The sequence below is a fragment of the Coffea eugenioides genome, chromosome 8, assembly GCF_003713205.1.
Source record: "Coffea eugenioides isolate CCC68of chromosome 8, Ceug_1.0, whole genome shotgun sequence".
NCBI lineage: Eukaryota > Viridiplantae > Streptophyta > Magnoliopsida > Gentianales > Rubiaceae > Coffea > Coffea eugenioides.
This window is the reverse complement of record NC_040042.1, coordinates 2,152,621-2,166,341: the sequence shown is the minus strand read 5'-3', so window position 1 is coordinate 2,166,341 and position 13,721 is coordinate 2,152,621. Positions and strand designations below refer to the sequence as shown.

Sequence of the window (13,721 nt, the reverse complement as noted above, 5' to 3'; positions counted from 1 at the left end):
GATTGAAATGTTTAAAATTCTTGTGGATAATGACTAGGAAAACTACTAGATTATATTCTCTAGTATGACTATAAAAATTGTTAAAGATAATTTTTGAATCTAAGACTCCGTTTGGATTGGCTATTTTTTCAAAAAATAAGTTTTTCAAATACAATGTTACAGTAACATACAATAACTCAAAAAACATCCCATCCATATTAGTATATCAAATATTTCAAAAAAATTTTATAGTAAAAATTTTTCATATACACTGCTATAATAAAATATTTCAAAAATATCCCCCAAAAATAGCTAAACCAAACAGAGCCCTTGTTATTTGAGCCCAATGGGTACCCAAGTATTTCCCACCCTTTCCCATTCATTAATGGGTATAGTTGGGATGTGTCCCAACTTAAACCCAATACCAAATTATAATACCCATCCCGCCCAAAGTTCCTTTGGGCATGGGTAGCCCATTGGGACTTGGGACAAATTGCCAGCTCTACATTCACCACTTAAGTTGCAACACTTTGATAGAAAAAATTAACTTTGGATCCACCTCTTATTTTGTGCACTACCAAACAGACAATGCCTTTACATGTTTACATTCTTAATTACTAGTATTTTACTACATATATGTGAAATAAGTTCGCAAAACTTTTATTCTAGATGCCAAACGTGCCCTTGGTAACTCTAATTAATCAATCTGGTTCTTCCCTATCTATCCACCCTCCCATTTTTTACCCAAAAAGAAGAAAAGGATGACTGAAGAATCACAGGCATCGTTGAAGTTAGTATTGCTTTCTGGGCAGATAGAAAATGGAAGGGCATCGGCCACTTGACAGTTTGGTGCTAAGGCTCGGCATCTCTATCTCTTTTGTCTTCTCGCCTAGCTAATTGCCAATGTCGCATCGCAATATTGCACATGGGATCATGGGCTATAAATAACCTCTGCTAATAAATTTTTTTGTTTGCCTTCCTTTTATTTTTATTTTTTTTTTGTTTGCCCCTTTAACGTCTCTTTTTGAGTTTTGAATACTTGCAGTATCATATAAATAACAAGTTGGCGCACAACATTCTGAGCTTTTTTGGTAAACAAGTTTTTTACCAAGTTTATCTGTTACAAGTTTTTTAATAATTTTATCTGCAATAACATCAAAAAAATTTTCAAAATTTTTAAACTTTACACTTTAAAATATCCAAAAAATTACACATTTTAAAAAAATTTTCCACAAATTTTACAGTAAGTTACATTAAATATTTAGACAAACATTCAAAAAATTCATTTGTCAAATGGGGCCTCTATTCTACTAAAAAATATTTGGAGATTCCTGTTTAACAATAGAGTTTTGCTTTAAAAAAAAGGCAGGAAAATCACGACATATCTAAAGGACTTACTATTTAAGGAGATGGTGAGACAAAAAGCAATAGAAGAGAGAGAAACCCAAGATTATAACACATATATCTTTAACATTGTAGATCATTATTATTATTAGCATTAATGCATGTGATCCGAGTTTTGCCCTCAGGTAAATGAATAGAGGTGTGCTGATTTAACAAGATCACTTTTTCTACATAAATAAACAAGCGCTCATTCCAATCATGTGCGTTCACACTAATAATTGCAAATGACTGGAAGAGACTGGCAGACAACAGCATTTTGCTATCGCAACTGGAATGAGCTGGCTCCAATTCATTATTGTCATCTTTGCATTATTTTGAAGCCTGGAGCCCAACAATTGCAATTGCATCAGCAGACTCTTACCCGACTCCACCACTTTTTGCAGATTCCCATCTATAAAATATGGTGTATTATTGCACTAATTGGCTTCCTCGCAAGTTCAGGGCATCTTGTGATTAATTTACTGATCTCCTTCATTTCATTTTGGTTTCTAGCTCCTCTGTGCTAAAGGACGCTTTCAAGTACCTACCATTGACTTTTATTGGTGAACATGATGTACCTTGTTAATTACAAATATTTATATCTATACTATAGTTACCCTCAACATGGTGCACATTGATGCCAGCTTTTCTACCTACTACCATTGACTTTTATTGGTCAACATGGTTTCCCTCGTTAATTACAAAGATTCATCAATAGTTTGTATTGATGGTTAGTGTTCAAGTTTTTCCTTTTCAAGATTGTCCTTCTTACAAAATAATTAGGACGACGTCAGTCCCTAATTTTGAATGCGCTTTCTAATATCATTGAGGGTATTCATGTATTGTCATAATCAAGATCTCATATTCAAAAAAGAATTTTTATTGCATCAAAATTTCTTTTGAATTATGAAATAAAATTAGATTTCGAATGAATCGCGTTAATGTAATTTCTAACAATGCAATAAGCTTTGGAATGAAACACGTCAGTGTAATTTCGTTCTTAACTTTCTCACATGGCTTTAACAATTCGTCTATAATAAGTTACCATGTAAAAATGACAAACATTGAGAGAACTTTATAATATATCGATAGTGTCTCTCTATTTTTTTTTTTATGTTATTTCTAGGAACCAACGGCACTATTGATCACTAGGAAAATTTTTTGACTTTGTTTCTTCTTTTGTTTCACTTACAATAGCTCGAATAATGCACCTTATTACATTTGAATCCAAATTATGACTGTACAATAGTTAATTATGGCTTTGAACTAGGATTGGAAAAAAAAAAAAATTGAACTACTACTACTTTTTTAGCCTATGACTCTTTAAACTCAAGAAAAACCAATCCAACTATATGTTTCAAATTTCTCTTTTTCGTATCCCTACATAAAAATCTTCTTTACAAGGATACATTCTCGCTTCCTATATATAGTCAATCTTTATTTATTCCTTGCAGATATGTAGCAAGATTTTCCCACAAATTAATTATGCCTGCAAAAGGACAGATTCCATGCTCCCATTTGGTTCCATTTTAACGATATATCATTACAATGAGGTAAACAGTAAGATCCCACACCAAATGCTGAGATGATATAGTAAATTAAAACAAATATCATGCATCTTGTATGAAGCGATTTGAGAAAGGTCAATATAATCTAGCAAAAAAGGGCAAACTTGAAAAGAAAAATTGAACCACTAGACACACATAATAGTTATAGAATGAAACATATGCCAACTTCAATACTATTGGCAATTAAAGATCAAGTACAATGGTATACCTAATTTCCCGCAAGGAAAAAAGAAGGAAAATAGAAACACAAAATTATGATTTTACTTTGTCGAGTACATCAAATTTTTTTTTTTTTAACATTACAAGGAACTAAAAGACTAATTAGACATGATAAGATGGTGGTGATGGGATTTGGCTCTTTTCCGGTTTCTAGAAAATGGGGTTTTTGGCAATTAGCTTCTTTTACATTTGTCTTCTGCTAACACATTTGTGAATGAGTTTGAAATTGTGTTTGAGTTTTTACTATTTATTTACTAGACTAAGCTCAGTGGAGTAGTTAAATCTGAATAGTTTGATTATTTTACGTGTAAATTCTAATAATCTTATGCTACTCGAACAAAATTTGATTTGGATTAATTAATGAACCAATTTCGAAAGAACCCGTACCTAGCCCAACTCGATTCCAATATCAACTGGAGTAATTAACTTGATTGTCTTTCACCTCTAACTACAACTACAATTTATCGTTCTACGGGCAAATTACTAAAGCCGATTAGTTTAGCGGTGAATAGTGCAATTATCCTTTTTATTTAAATGATTAAATCTCGCCTCTTTTACATTTGTCTTCTTCTTCTGATACATTTGTACATTGTATTCTTCCCCCGTACAAATTCTCTCCCTTCTCTCTCTCGCTCTCTGCTTCCTTCCTCTGTCCCTCTTCTGTCTCCCTCCACCAGAACAATAATGGAGGAGCAACTACACTCTCAACTCAACTTCCATACTAGTGGTTCATTTTAGCTCTTTTACGACGTCGTTCTACGTCTACTTCAACAAATCTGAACCCCTTTTTTTCTTCTCTTTCATTTTTTTTTGCGCCTTTTCTTTCTCTTAACTCCAACAAAGTTTGCTGCTGCTGCTGCTGCTGCCTGTGATCTAACTTCTGAGTCCTACCTTGCCTGTAAAAGATAAAGTCTCGAACTTCAGGTCAGTTTTTTCTCTTTATCTTCTTTTCTCTCAGCTTTTTCTTTTTCCTTTTCAGTTTTTTTTAATTTAATTTAAATTTTTGAGGTTGTCTGAAAAGATAAATGAATGTGACTCTCTAGATTTGACTATGACTTTTCTCTGTTTGACTCTCTACTTTATGTTCTTCTGAAAATTGCAGTTTTAACTGCAAAAATTCCTTGAATTTTACGTCCATTTCTGAGCTGCATTTACTGGTAATGTTGACCTGCTGTAATGTTTAGTACTAGGGTTTATGAAGATTTTTGTTTTTGTTCTGTAACGGTTTAATAATAACGCGGAGATTTGAATGATTTAATATTTGTTTTTGCAGTAAATTTTCATCAAATGTGGTTTTTTTTTTTAATTCTTGAAAGGTTTGCGACTTCTTGAATTCTAAGCCTTGTAACGGCATTACAATTAAAGGTTTACATCAACTGTCTTATGCTGAGCACAGAAATAAGCCACGACACGATTGAGTGGTATGCAATCTTTAATTGCAAAGAAATTTGATTCTTTTTAATGCACTCCTTAGCATTTTCTGCTTTTCTTTTTTCTTTTTTTTTTTTGCTAAATTTGCATGCTTTTCACAGACCTCTTAAATCAATATAGTTCACGTTTTGGTCAGACACCGCATTGGAGTGGTTTGTTCCCAAGGCTTCTTTGATATTACATCCGTTTTTATTACAAATACTAATTGGTCACCAGAAATTAGTACCATATAGGAAAGACTTTGTAGCAGTTTTGTTTCTTCGTCAATGAAATCAACAATGTCCAGTCCAAAAGCGTTTTAACTTTCTTCCTTCCCCTTGTAAAGAACCCACAGTTGAAAGAAGGTCCTGAAGGCTGATCACCCTACCATTTGCAGAGTCTTCTTAATAGCTTCCATGATTTTGTATTGTAGCAGGTAAGGCACCTTCGTTTTTCAAACTCACGCTGCTGCCTATCTTCCTGTCTTCAATTTCCATCATGTTTCTTGCCTTAGCTTCTTCTAATTGGTTAATTCTTTCTTTTTCTTTTTGACACCGTTTTTCCTTTTGATAAATACTGCAACATATAGCATCAAAGTTCATCAGCTTATGAATCTATAACCTACTCTTCCTTCTTCCTTTCAAGATACTACAAGTGGACTGTCGCATAAACGAGAAGCCGCTTTCCCCTACATTCTTAAGTTAAAGAGAAAGACTGAAAATGGCAGAAACAGTTCTCTCTTTTGTGCTGGATCAACTCTCAACTTTTCTGCGCGAGGAGGGACGAGTGTTGGGTGGGCTTCGGCAAGAGGTCCAATTCATCAGGGATGAGTTGGGGCACATGAGAGCTTTCCTGAGAGAGGCAGAAGCAAACGAAGAAGATGCTCAACCCAGACTCCAAGAATGGATCAAGCAAGTACGAGAAGCAGCTTATGACACTGAAGACATTCTTGATGAATTTGTAGCTCGCTTTGCTCGGCATCGCACAACAGGATTCTACGGCTCTTTTCGGAGAATTTTCAGCTCCATCAAAAATTTGAGAGCTCGTCATCGAGTTGCTAGCCAAATACAAAGCATCAAGTTCAGAATCAATAGTATTTCTGAAGGTCATCAAAGATACCAATCCGAATATGGTATCTCTGCCCAAGCGTCCAGCTCACTTTCTGCTGTGAACAACACAACATGGCGCTATAGCGGAGATGATGCACTACTTGTGGAAGAAGCTAAATTAGTTGGCATTGACCAGCCCAAGAAACATCTAATTTCTCAGCTCCTCCAAGGGGATGATTACCAACTAAAAGTTGTTTCAGTGGTTGGTATGGGAGGACTTGGCAAAACTACCCTGGTGAAAAAAGTCCATGAGGATCTTGAAGTCAGAAGGCATTTCCCAGTCCGTGCTTGGGTAACTGTCTCTGAAACATGTGACTTTCAGTACCTCCTGATAGACTTGATTCGGCAGCTACACGAGGAAGGGAAGAAACCAGTCCCACAATCGATAGAGTCTATGACTACCACTGAGCTGAAAAAAATTGTCAAAGATTTTCTTCAACAAGCTGGAAGGTATGCAATTGTTTTTGATGATGTATGGGACGTGGAATTTTGGAATACCATCAAATTTGCACTGCCCGAGAGTAGCCATGGCAACCGTGTCATGCTAACAACTCGAAGAGCTGATGTAGCCTCTGCCTCTTGCATTGAATCTCGGCGTTTTGTCTACAGAATGGAGCCACTATCTATTGAGGATTCGTGGACCCTATTTTGCAACAAGATCTTTAACGGAGGTACTTGCCCTGGTCATTTGATGGATGTTGCCAAAGGTATATTGGACAAATGTGAGGGCTTGCCCCTTGCAATCCTTGCAATCAGTGGCCTTTTGGCTTCGAAAGATGTAAACAGAATAGAGGAATGGGAGATGGTTAGATGCAGTCTTGGGGTTGAATTAGAAGGCACTGGTAAGCTGGACAGAGTTAAAAAGATACTTTTTCTTAGTTATAGTGACCTGCCTTGGCATCTTAAGATATGTCTGTTGTACACAAGCATTTATCCAGAGGATTACAAAATAGGATGCCTAAGACTCGTTAACTTATGGATTGCTGAACGGTTTGTAGAATGGAGAGAAGGAATGAACATTGAAGATGTAGCCTGGAGTTATCTCAGTGAACTTGTCAATAGAAGCCTAATTCAAGTGACTGGTGTGTTTTATGAAGGAATGCCCGGAAATTGTCGAATCCATGACCTATTGCGAGAAATTATCATTTCCAAGTCAAGAGAACAAAACATGGTCACAATTACTACTGGACAACCAACAAGGTGGCCGTCCGAGAAGGTACGCCGTCTAATAGTCCATACTAGCAGTAGTAACAACACCCAGCACCATGAGCAAACACAAAATTATTGCTTTGACCACCTTCGGTCATTCATTACAATTGGATCCACGAGCCCACTCCTTTCCAGAATGTTGTTATCTGAAGTTTCACGGGGTAGTAAGTTGTTAAAGGTTTTGGGTTTGAGAGGTCAAAAGACACAGAAGGAAATACCAAATGAGATTTTCAAAATGTTTCATCTCAAGCATCTAGACCTATATGGTACAGGAGTGGAGAGAGTCCCAAAAGGCATCGGGAAGCTTCAACACTTGGAGTATCTGAATTTAGGAAACACTGGAGTTGGGGAATTACCTATTGAAATTCTAAAGTTGCAAAAACTTCGGGTTCTCAAAGTATATCAACGAGTTGATCCTTCAGATGATGATTATGGACGCCACGGATTTAAAGCTCTATTCAATATGGGAGGGCTTCTTTCTCTAGAAATATTAAGCTGCATGGATGCAAGTAGTGGATGTATAACAGTTAGGGAGATAGGAAACCTGACACAATTAAGAGAATTAGCTATTACAAAGTTGAGAAGAGATGATGGAAAGGAGCTGTGCTCCTCCCTTGCCAACCTCACCAATCTCCATAAATTAAGCGTTTATTCAATTGGAAAAGGTGATGATCATGAGATAATCGATCTAAATCATCATAATCCTTCTCTTTCTTCTTCATCTTGTTCGTTTCTTCAATCTCTTCGTATGCTGATTTTGTGTGGCCGCTTAGAAAAGATGCCACAATGGGTAGCTCATCTTCATAGCTTGGTAAGAATAGATTTGGACTGGAGCAGGTTAAGGGGTGAGGAGGATCCGCTTGAATCGCTCCAACATTTGCCCAATTTGGTTAATATTAATTTCTGTGGATCTTACCAGGGAGAAGGGTTGTGTTTCAAGACTGGAGGGTTCCTAATGCTGAAGAGGTTGCACCTAAAGAGAATGGAGGGGTTGAGATGGATGAGAGTGGAGGAGGGTGCATTGCCTCGTCTCGAAACACTATTTCTGCAGCAACTTCCATTACTAGAGGAGTTACCATTGGGTATTCAGCACTTGAGCCATCTTCAACGGCTGTCTCTGTATGAGATGAGTTCTCAATTGAGAGAGGAGCTGTTAGAGAATCAGAAGGAAGAAAGTGAAGATTACACAAGAATCGCACACATTCCTGAAATTCTCATTGGTTACTATACAGATGATTGGAAATGGAGAGAGCACCAGCTATGGGAGAAGAAGAAGAAGAAAACATAATCATTCCTAGCAACAGCTGCCGCCGTGGCTTCCCTTTCTCTAGTTTATACCCTCCCTGTTGTGGACAACACTACTGCTTCCTCTTCTTTTGTTTTCATTTTTTTCTTGGTTTTCTTCCCTTCGACATCCATGAGAGAAGTTCATCATTTGCTGTGTCTTACCTTCTTGTTTATGGCATGTATTTATAATGCGTGATGATGTTGTTAATGTACTGTATACAGTTACTTTTTATCTTTTTGTTTCTTGATGATCTTTTCTATAATTAATTTAGCAAACGATCAAGAGGTAGGCAGGTTAAAAGTGTATTAATTATATCTAGCAGAAAATTTTCATTAAAACTCCAAATAATAGCTTTTAAATTTTGGTCAAATAAAATATGTTAATACGGCTTGTACAAACCTACATTAATACCGCTTGTCTGGTAAATATAGTACACTAAGTTTATTATAGGGTTAATTTCAGAAACCTCCCCTGAGGTTTCCCCTAATCACACCTAGCACCCCTTAACTTTGAAAAATCACACTTACCACCCTTGGCAGAATGACGTGACATGTTGTACCAATCAGTAGAGGAGAAATTACGATGCTACCCCCTATTATTAAGTGATTCTTGTGCAGGAAAATGCTGCAAAAATTTAAAAAATTGAGGCTAAGCCTCTACCAAAAATAAAAATCCCGTGTTAGCTATGCCTCTACCGCTCTCCTCTCCTTAGAGCACCCTGCGATGTAACAACTTCAAAATTGAGCATGTAATTATCTAGCTCCCACAAGTTAGCTAATATTTCATGATTATCAGAACAAATTTGGTCCCTTTTATATGTATACATAGTCAAGTAACTAACATCTAACATGATGTATACTTTTGTAAACTGATTGTACCTCATAGATCACCCCATGTAAAGTACTCACAGACAAGCAAGGACTACTCATACAAGTAAAATTACACTTCTACTATAGGGAGATGCACAAATTGATCAAAGGGCTAAATAATCATTCCAAATTTATGCGTACCATTACACTACCTTTTATAGATATACACAGTCAAGTAACTAACATCTAACATAACGTATATTTTTGTAAACTGATTGTATCTCATAGATCACCCCGTGTAAACTGATTGTTTCAAGCCAGTGGTTGTTTCACACTGAATCAGGGCATTTCCGAGTGTTTAAAGATGCTAAAGGCTCCCTGCAATCCTTACTCTTGGTTTTTGAAGTGGTACAAGTACTCTTTATTATCAAAATGTATGATAGAAGACTTATTGTATTTTTTGTGTATTTCATCTGGTGGAATATGCATTGCCATATACTAATCTTATAATATATAGCAACGCATTGATGCACTAGTTGCTTGGAAAGACACGTTGATGCACTAGTTGTACGAACAGATATGAATAGTAGCACATTTTTTGGAATCTTAGTTTGGCTTAGACTTAGCTAAACATGTGACCGTGTCAAGTACACATCTGATTGGATTGTCACAAGTACCATACAAAACAGGCTCAACTTCCTCAGCTTTCTACTTTGAATTGCCTATGACTATGAAGGCTAAAACAGTTGGTAATCAATTACAGCATTGCATGTTGTACTTGGACTTCATCAAATTGACTTTGTAATCTGAATAAAAATGTAGATAGCAATCAGTGTTAGATTGATGCACTAGTTGCTGCAATTTGCCCAAAGAAAATCGATGGTGAATGATATTGTTATCTTGTTTCCAATCTGTTTAATACAGCTTAAGCATCAGACATGTTGGAATGGTTTTGCCCAACGGTCCTTTATAGTATCAATGTTAAGAAGCTTCTTGTGCTTATTAAACTTACACCCCTTTAGCTTCTAAAATAATATCACAACATAGTTTTGTTTTTATTTTTATCTTGTAAATTCAAAACTCATCTTCCAATAGGGCAAAAGTGGAATAGAAAAATAGTCTCTCTCCTATAAACAATTTTTAAATACAATTCTTACACAAAAGGGCTGACAATGTGATGAAAGTTATCATTCTAAGGGTGGTAAGTGTGATTTCTGAAAGTTGGGGGTGCTGGGTGTTATTACAAAAAACCTCAGGGGAGGTTTCTAAAATTAACCCTTTATTATATGACCCCTTTTACGTGATAGATATCCTTCAATCGGCTCTTTCCTTCACCAATTTGCCAATGTTTCAATTCACATTGCAAATGATATGACATCATTCATCATTGACTGGTAAGAATTACTTTGTGCTAATAAACCTACAATGTGTATCATTTTTTCTTAAAATAATTTTACACTAAAAATTTGCATTTCATTCTTTGATAGGAATTATCACAAAACACAAAATTTGAATTCGATTCGATTCACTATAAAGATTTTCTTTTTTTAAACTTGACAAAATGTAGGTGAACAATCAATCATCTTCTAGTAGAGTAGAAGGACTGTAGTATAGAAGGACTCATTACTTTTTTTTTACAGCATTTATTGGAAAATCAAAAGATGTGGTTTATGCTGGCAATTAGGAACAAAAATGCAGATGACCTATGTATATGTACGTTGGCAATCGAGAACAATCTCTGACCCATTTGCTTGAGCAATGTAAGGGCTAGCTAATATTAAGTTGGGCAATCTACCTTTTACCTCCCTGTGATTTGGTATTTTACCACATAATTCCTTATGATTTAAAAACTTATATATAATAACTTTGGATTGAAGTGTCACCTTTAATTTGTTCGTTAAAACTAACGGTCAATAATAAAAGATCAAAATCAAGGGATAATTTCAGAAACCTTGCCTGAAATTTTTGATAGTTTCACTAGACTCCCCTAAGGTTTACAAAATTACCCAAACCTCCTCTGAGGTTAAGGTTTTGTTAACAAAATTAATCTAATTAGAAAAAGTAACATTAAAAAAGTACTTTAAGGAGAGAGATGAAACATATATTCCATAAATACCCTTTATGCATGTATATAAATTGCATTAGTAAAAGAATAAACATAATTAAAAGTTAGAAACAATTAATACACACATTTCACCACTCAAAAAATTCACAATTAATAAATTAGATAACACATATAAACAATAAAACTACACTAATGATGACAAGATTCAATAAAATAGAATAGCCATCTCTTTTAACATGATGTTTGTTATGATTCTTGTGATTTTGAACAAACTAATTTTCGAATTTTGTCTTTCTTTTCCCTCTTTTCTCCTTTACTAGTATGTAACGGTTAAATAGTTAGAGCACTATTAACTATTAGTGACTAATTAACACAAAAAACTGTTAAAAATTTCTTTAATGATGAACGATTACTTGCAATTACTAAATAACATCAATTGATATATCTAATGGCGCAATTTTGTGATTGATAGAATTTGATAATGACTAGAAATCAATTGCACATAATGTGAGAAGAAGGGTTTTAGTAGAAGAAAAAAATACAGGGCAATTTTACAGAGGTTATTTTTCCGAAAGTTTACGTTGAACCTAAGAGAGTGAAATAGATACTTGTAATGTTATTAGGGTTATATGACAATGAGTGAAACCATTATGTTTAATTTACCCTAAAATAAGAGTAGGGGGTACTTAAAGCTTAGGCTAAAGTAACTGCATTATTATGGAATTCAAGGTTTACAAATAGTGGTAAAAAGCTTAGGTGGAAAAAAAAAACGCTGTGCCAACATATTTCTAGGTGGATTTCTAAAAATTTCACGTATAATTTTCTGTTCTTAACTCGCCCATGGCTTAGTCCATCAATAGTAGCACTACCAACACTTACTCTCTTGTGATCACTACCAACATTAATGTCTAAATGCTATTGTCTTCTTTAATCAATCCCCGACTGCCCGAGTTTAACAGAAATTGAAATCTCACTTTTCTCAGTCGTCCATTCTTCAACTGACGCGAAAGGAGAAAAATTTAAAACCAACTTTAACCCACAAAATGCTCAAAACTCAGCTGCACCCCTACTCTCCTGTAACTTTGATAGAATAATTCATTTTGAGTTGGGTTTTTCTTTATTGACAGTAGTCGATTCTTGTACTCTCGTGATCTTTCCTCATTTCTACTTAAACACACATTATGTTCATGCCGAAAATTTGGTCAGATATTGTACTGGAATTTGTTTCTTCCTAAGGTTGCTTAACATTCCATCCGTTTCCAGTACAAATACTAATCGGTGCAAGGGGCAAAAACAATACGAATAAAGCTAAAAACTGAAAACAGTTCGTGTCGGCAAGAGGAGTATAGTAGTTTTATTTCTGGCAAAAATGCAATTTTGGTGCCTAATTTTTATCTCATGTGAAGGTTTAGTCCTTAAAGTTTTGGTAAAAGCAAATTTGGTCGTCAATCTTTATCCCATGTTTAGTTTTTGTTCCTAAAGTTTTTGCAAGAGCAAATCTGATCCTCAATGTATTCATTTTAAAGTAGATTTAGGACATTTGAAAAATTTTCCTGGCCTAATTATTGACATAATTTTGTCACATCTAGTTATGTGTCAATTAAATTACATTTCAAAATAGTGGTTAACTTGAAACAACAAAATTAAGAACTAATAATTCATATGCTAACTAATTAACTAGTAAAAATTGAAAAATTTTAAATTAAAACTAGTTGAAGTACCCAGTTCATCAATATAGAACTCATTTTCCTTTTATTTATTCATCAATGAAGTCATTGTCCAGGCCACCAGGTTTTAGGTTTAGACATCGTTGCTTTTGAAAGATGGTGTTGTACCCTCCTGAAGACTGAAGAGTGAACGCATAGGCCCCACCAACTACGCATAGTCTCCTTAATAATTTCCATGATTTTGTAGTGCCGCGGGTAAGGTAGCTTCGCCTTTCAAAATCCCGTTGCTGTCTATCGTCTTTCTATTCAATTTCCATCATCTCTCATGCTTTAGTTTCTTGTAATTAGTTACTTCTTTCTTTTTCTCTTTGACTGACTTTAATGGCTCCACTCCATTTTATTTTATTTTTTTTGGCTGCAGTTTCGTTGTGACGAGTAAGAATTTTCCTCATATTTCGTTCTTAATTTTCTCACGCGACTTTGACAATTCTTCTATAGCAAGTTACTATATAAAAATGATAAATAATGACAGACTTTTATAATGTCGATAATGTGTTTCTGTCACCTTTCTTATGCTGTTTCTAGGAACTAGTGTTATGATCACTATGAAAAATTTGTGCCTTTGCTTCTTCTTTTGCTTTCGAAATTGCTTTTCCAAAATACAGCATTCAAGTTGCTCGAGTAATGCACCTTGTCACACTTGAGTCCAAATTATGACTCTACAATAGTCAATTTTAATAGTGAATTTCAATTCATTAGCTCAAGTAGGGGCTTCGTATTAGGATTTGGGGAAAAAAAATCGAACTCTAATACTTTTATAGCCTATGACCCGTTAAATTCAGGAACAACAAATCTAACTACATATATGTCTCAAATTTCTCTTCTTCATAACAATATCCCTATATAAAAAATCTGCTTTACAAGGATACATTCTCACTAACTTATATGGCCAATATTTGTTTAGTCCTTGCAGATATGTAGCAAAATTTTCCAATAAATTAATCTTGTTTGGACA

The 13,721-nt window shown here is 35.0% G+C and overlaps 1 protein-coding gene across 3 annotated transcripts; it reads left to right on the top strand.

Annotated features, from left to right (window-relative positions):
• Nucleotides 1-3,776: 3,776 nt before the first annotated feature.
• LOC113779150 (disease resistance protein RPM1-like) lies at nt 3,777-8,387 on the top strand. Of its 3 annotated transcripts, XM_027324623.1 has the most exons (4): nt 3,777-4,073; nt 4,466-4,570; nt 4,906-4,995; nt 5,205-8,387. In XM_027324623.1, exon 4 carries the CDS (start codon nt 5,280-5,282, stop codon nt 8,163-8,165), a length of 2,886 nt encoding a protein of 961 aa, XP_027180424.1. In that variant the 5' UTR covers nt 3,777-4,073; nt 4,466-4,570; nt 4,906-4,995; nt 5,205-5,279; the 3' UTR covers nt 8,166-8,387. The 3 variants fall into 3 exon arrangements, with proteins under 3 accessions (XP_027180424.1, XP_027180423.1, XP_027180425.1); XM_027324622.1 differs by having other exon boundaries at nt 4,466-4,995; XM_027324624.1 differs by lacking the exons at nt 4,466-4,570; nt 4,906-4,995.
• Nucleotides 8,388-13,721: the final 5,334 nt, after the last annotated feature.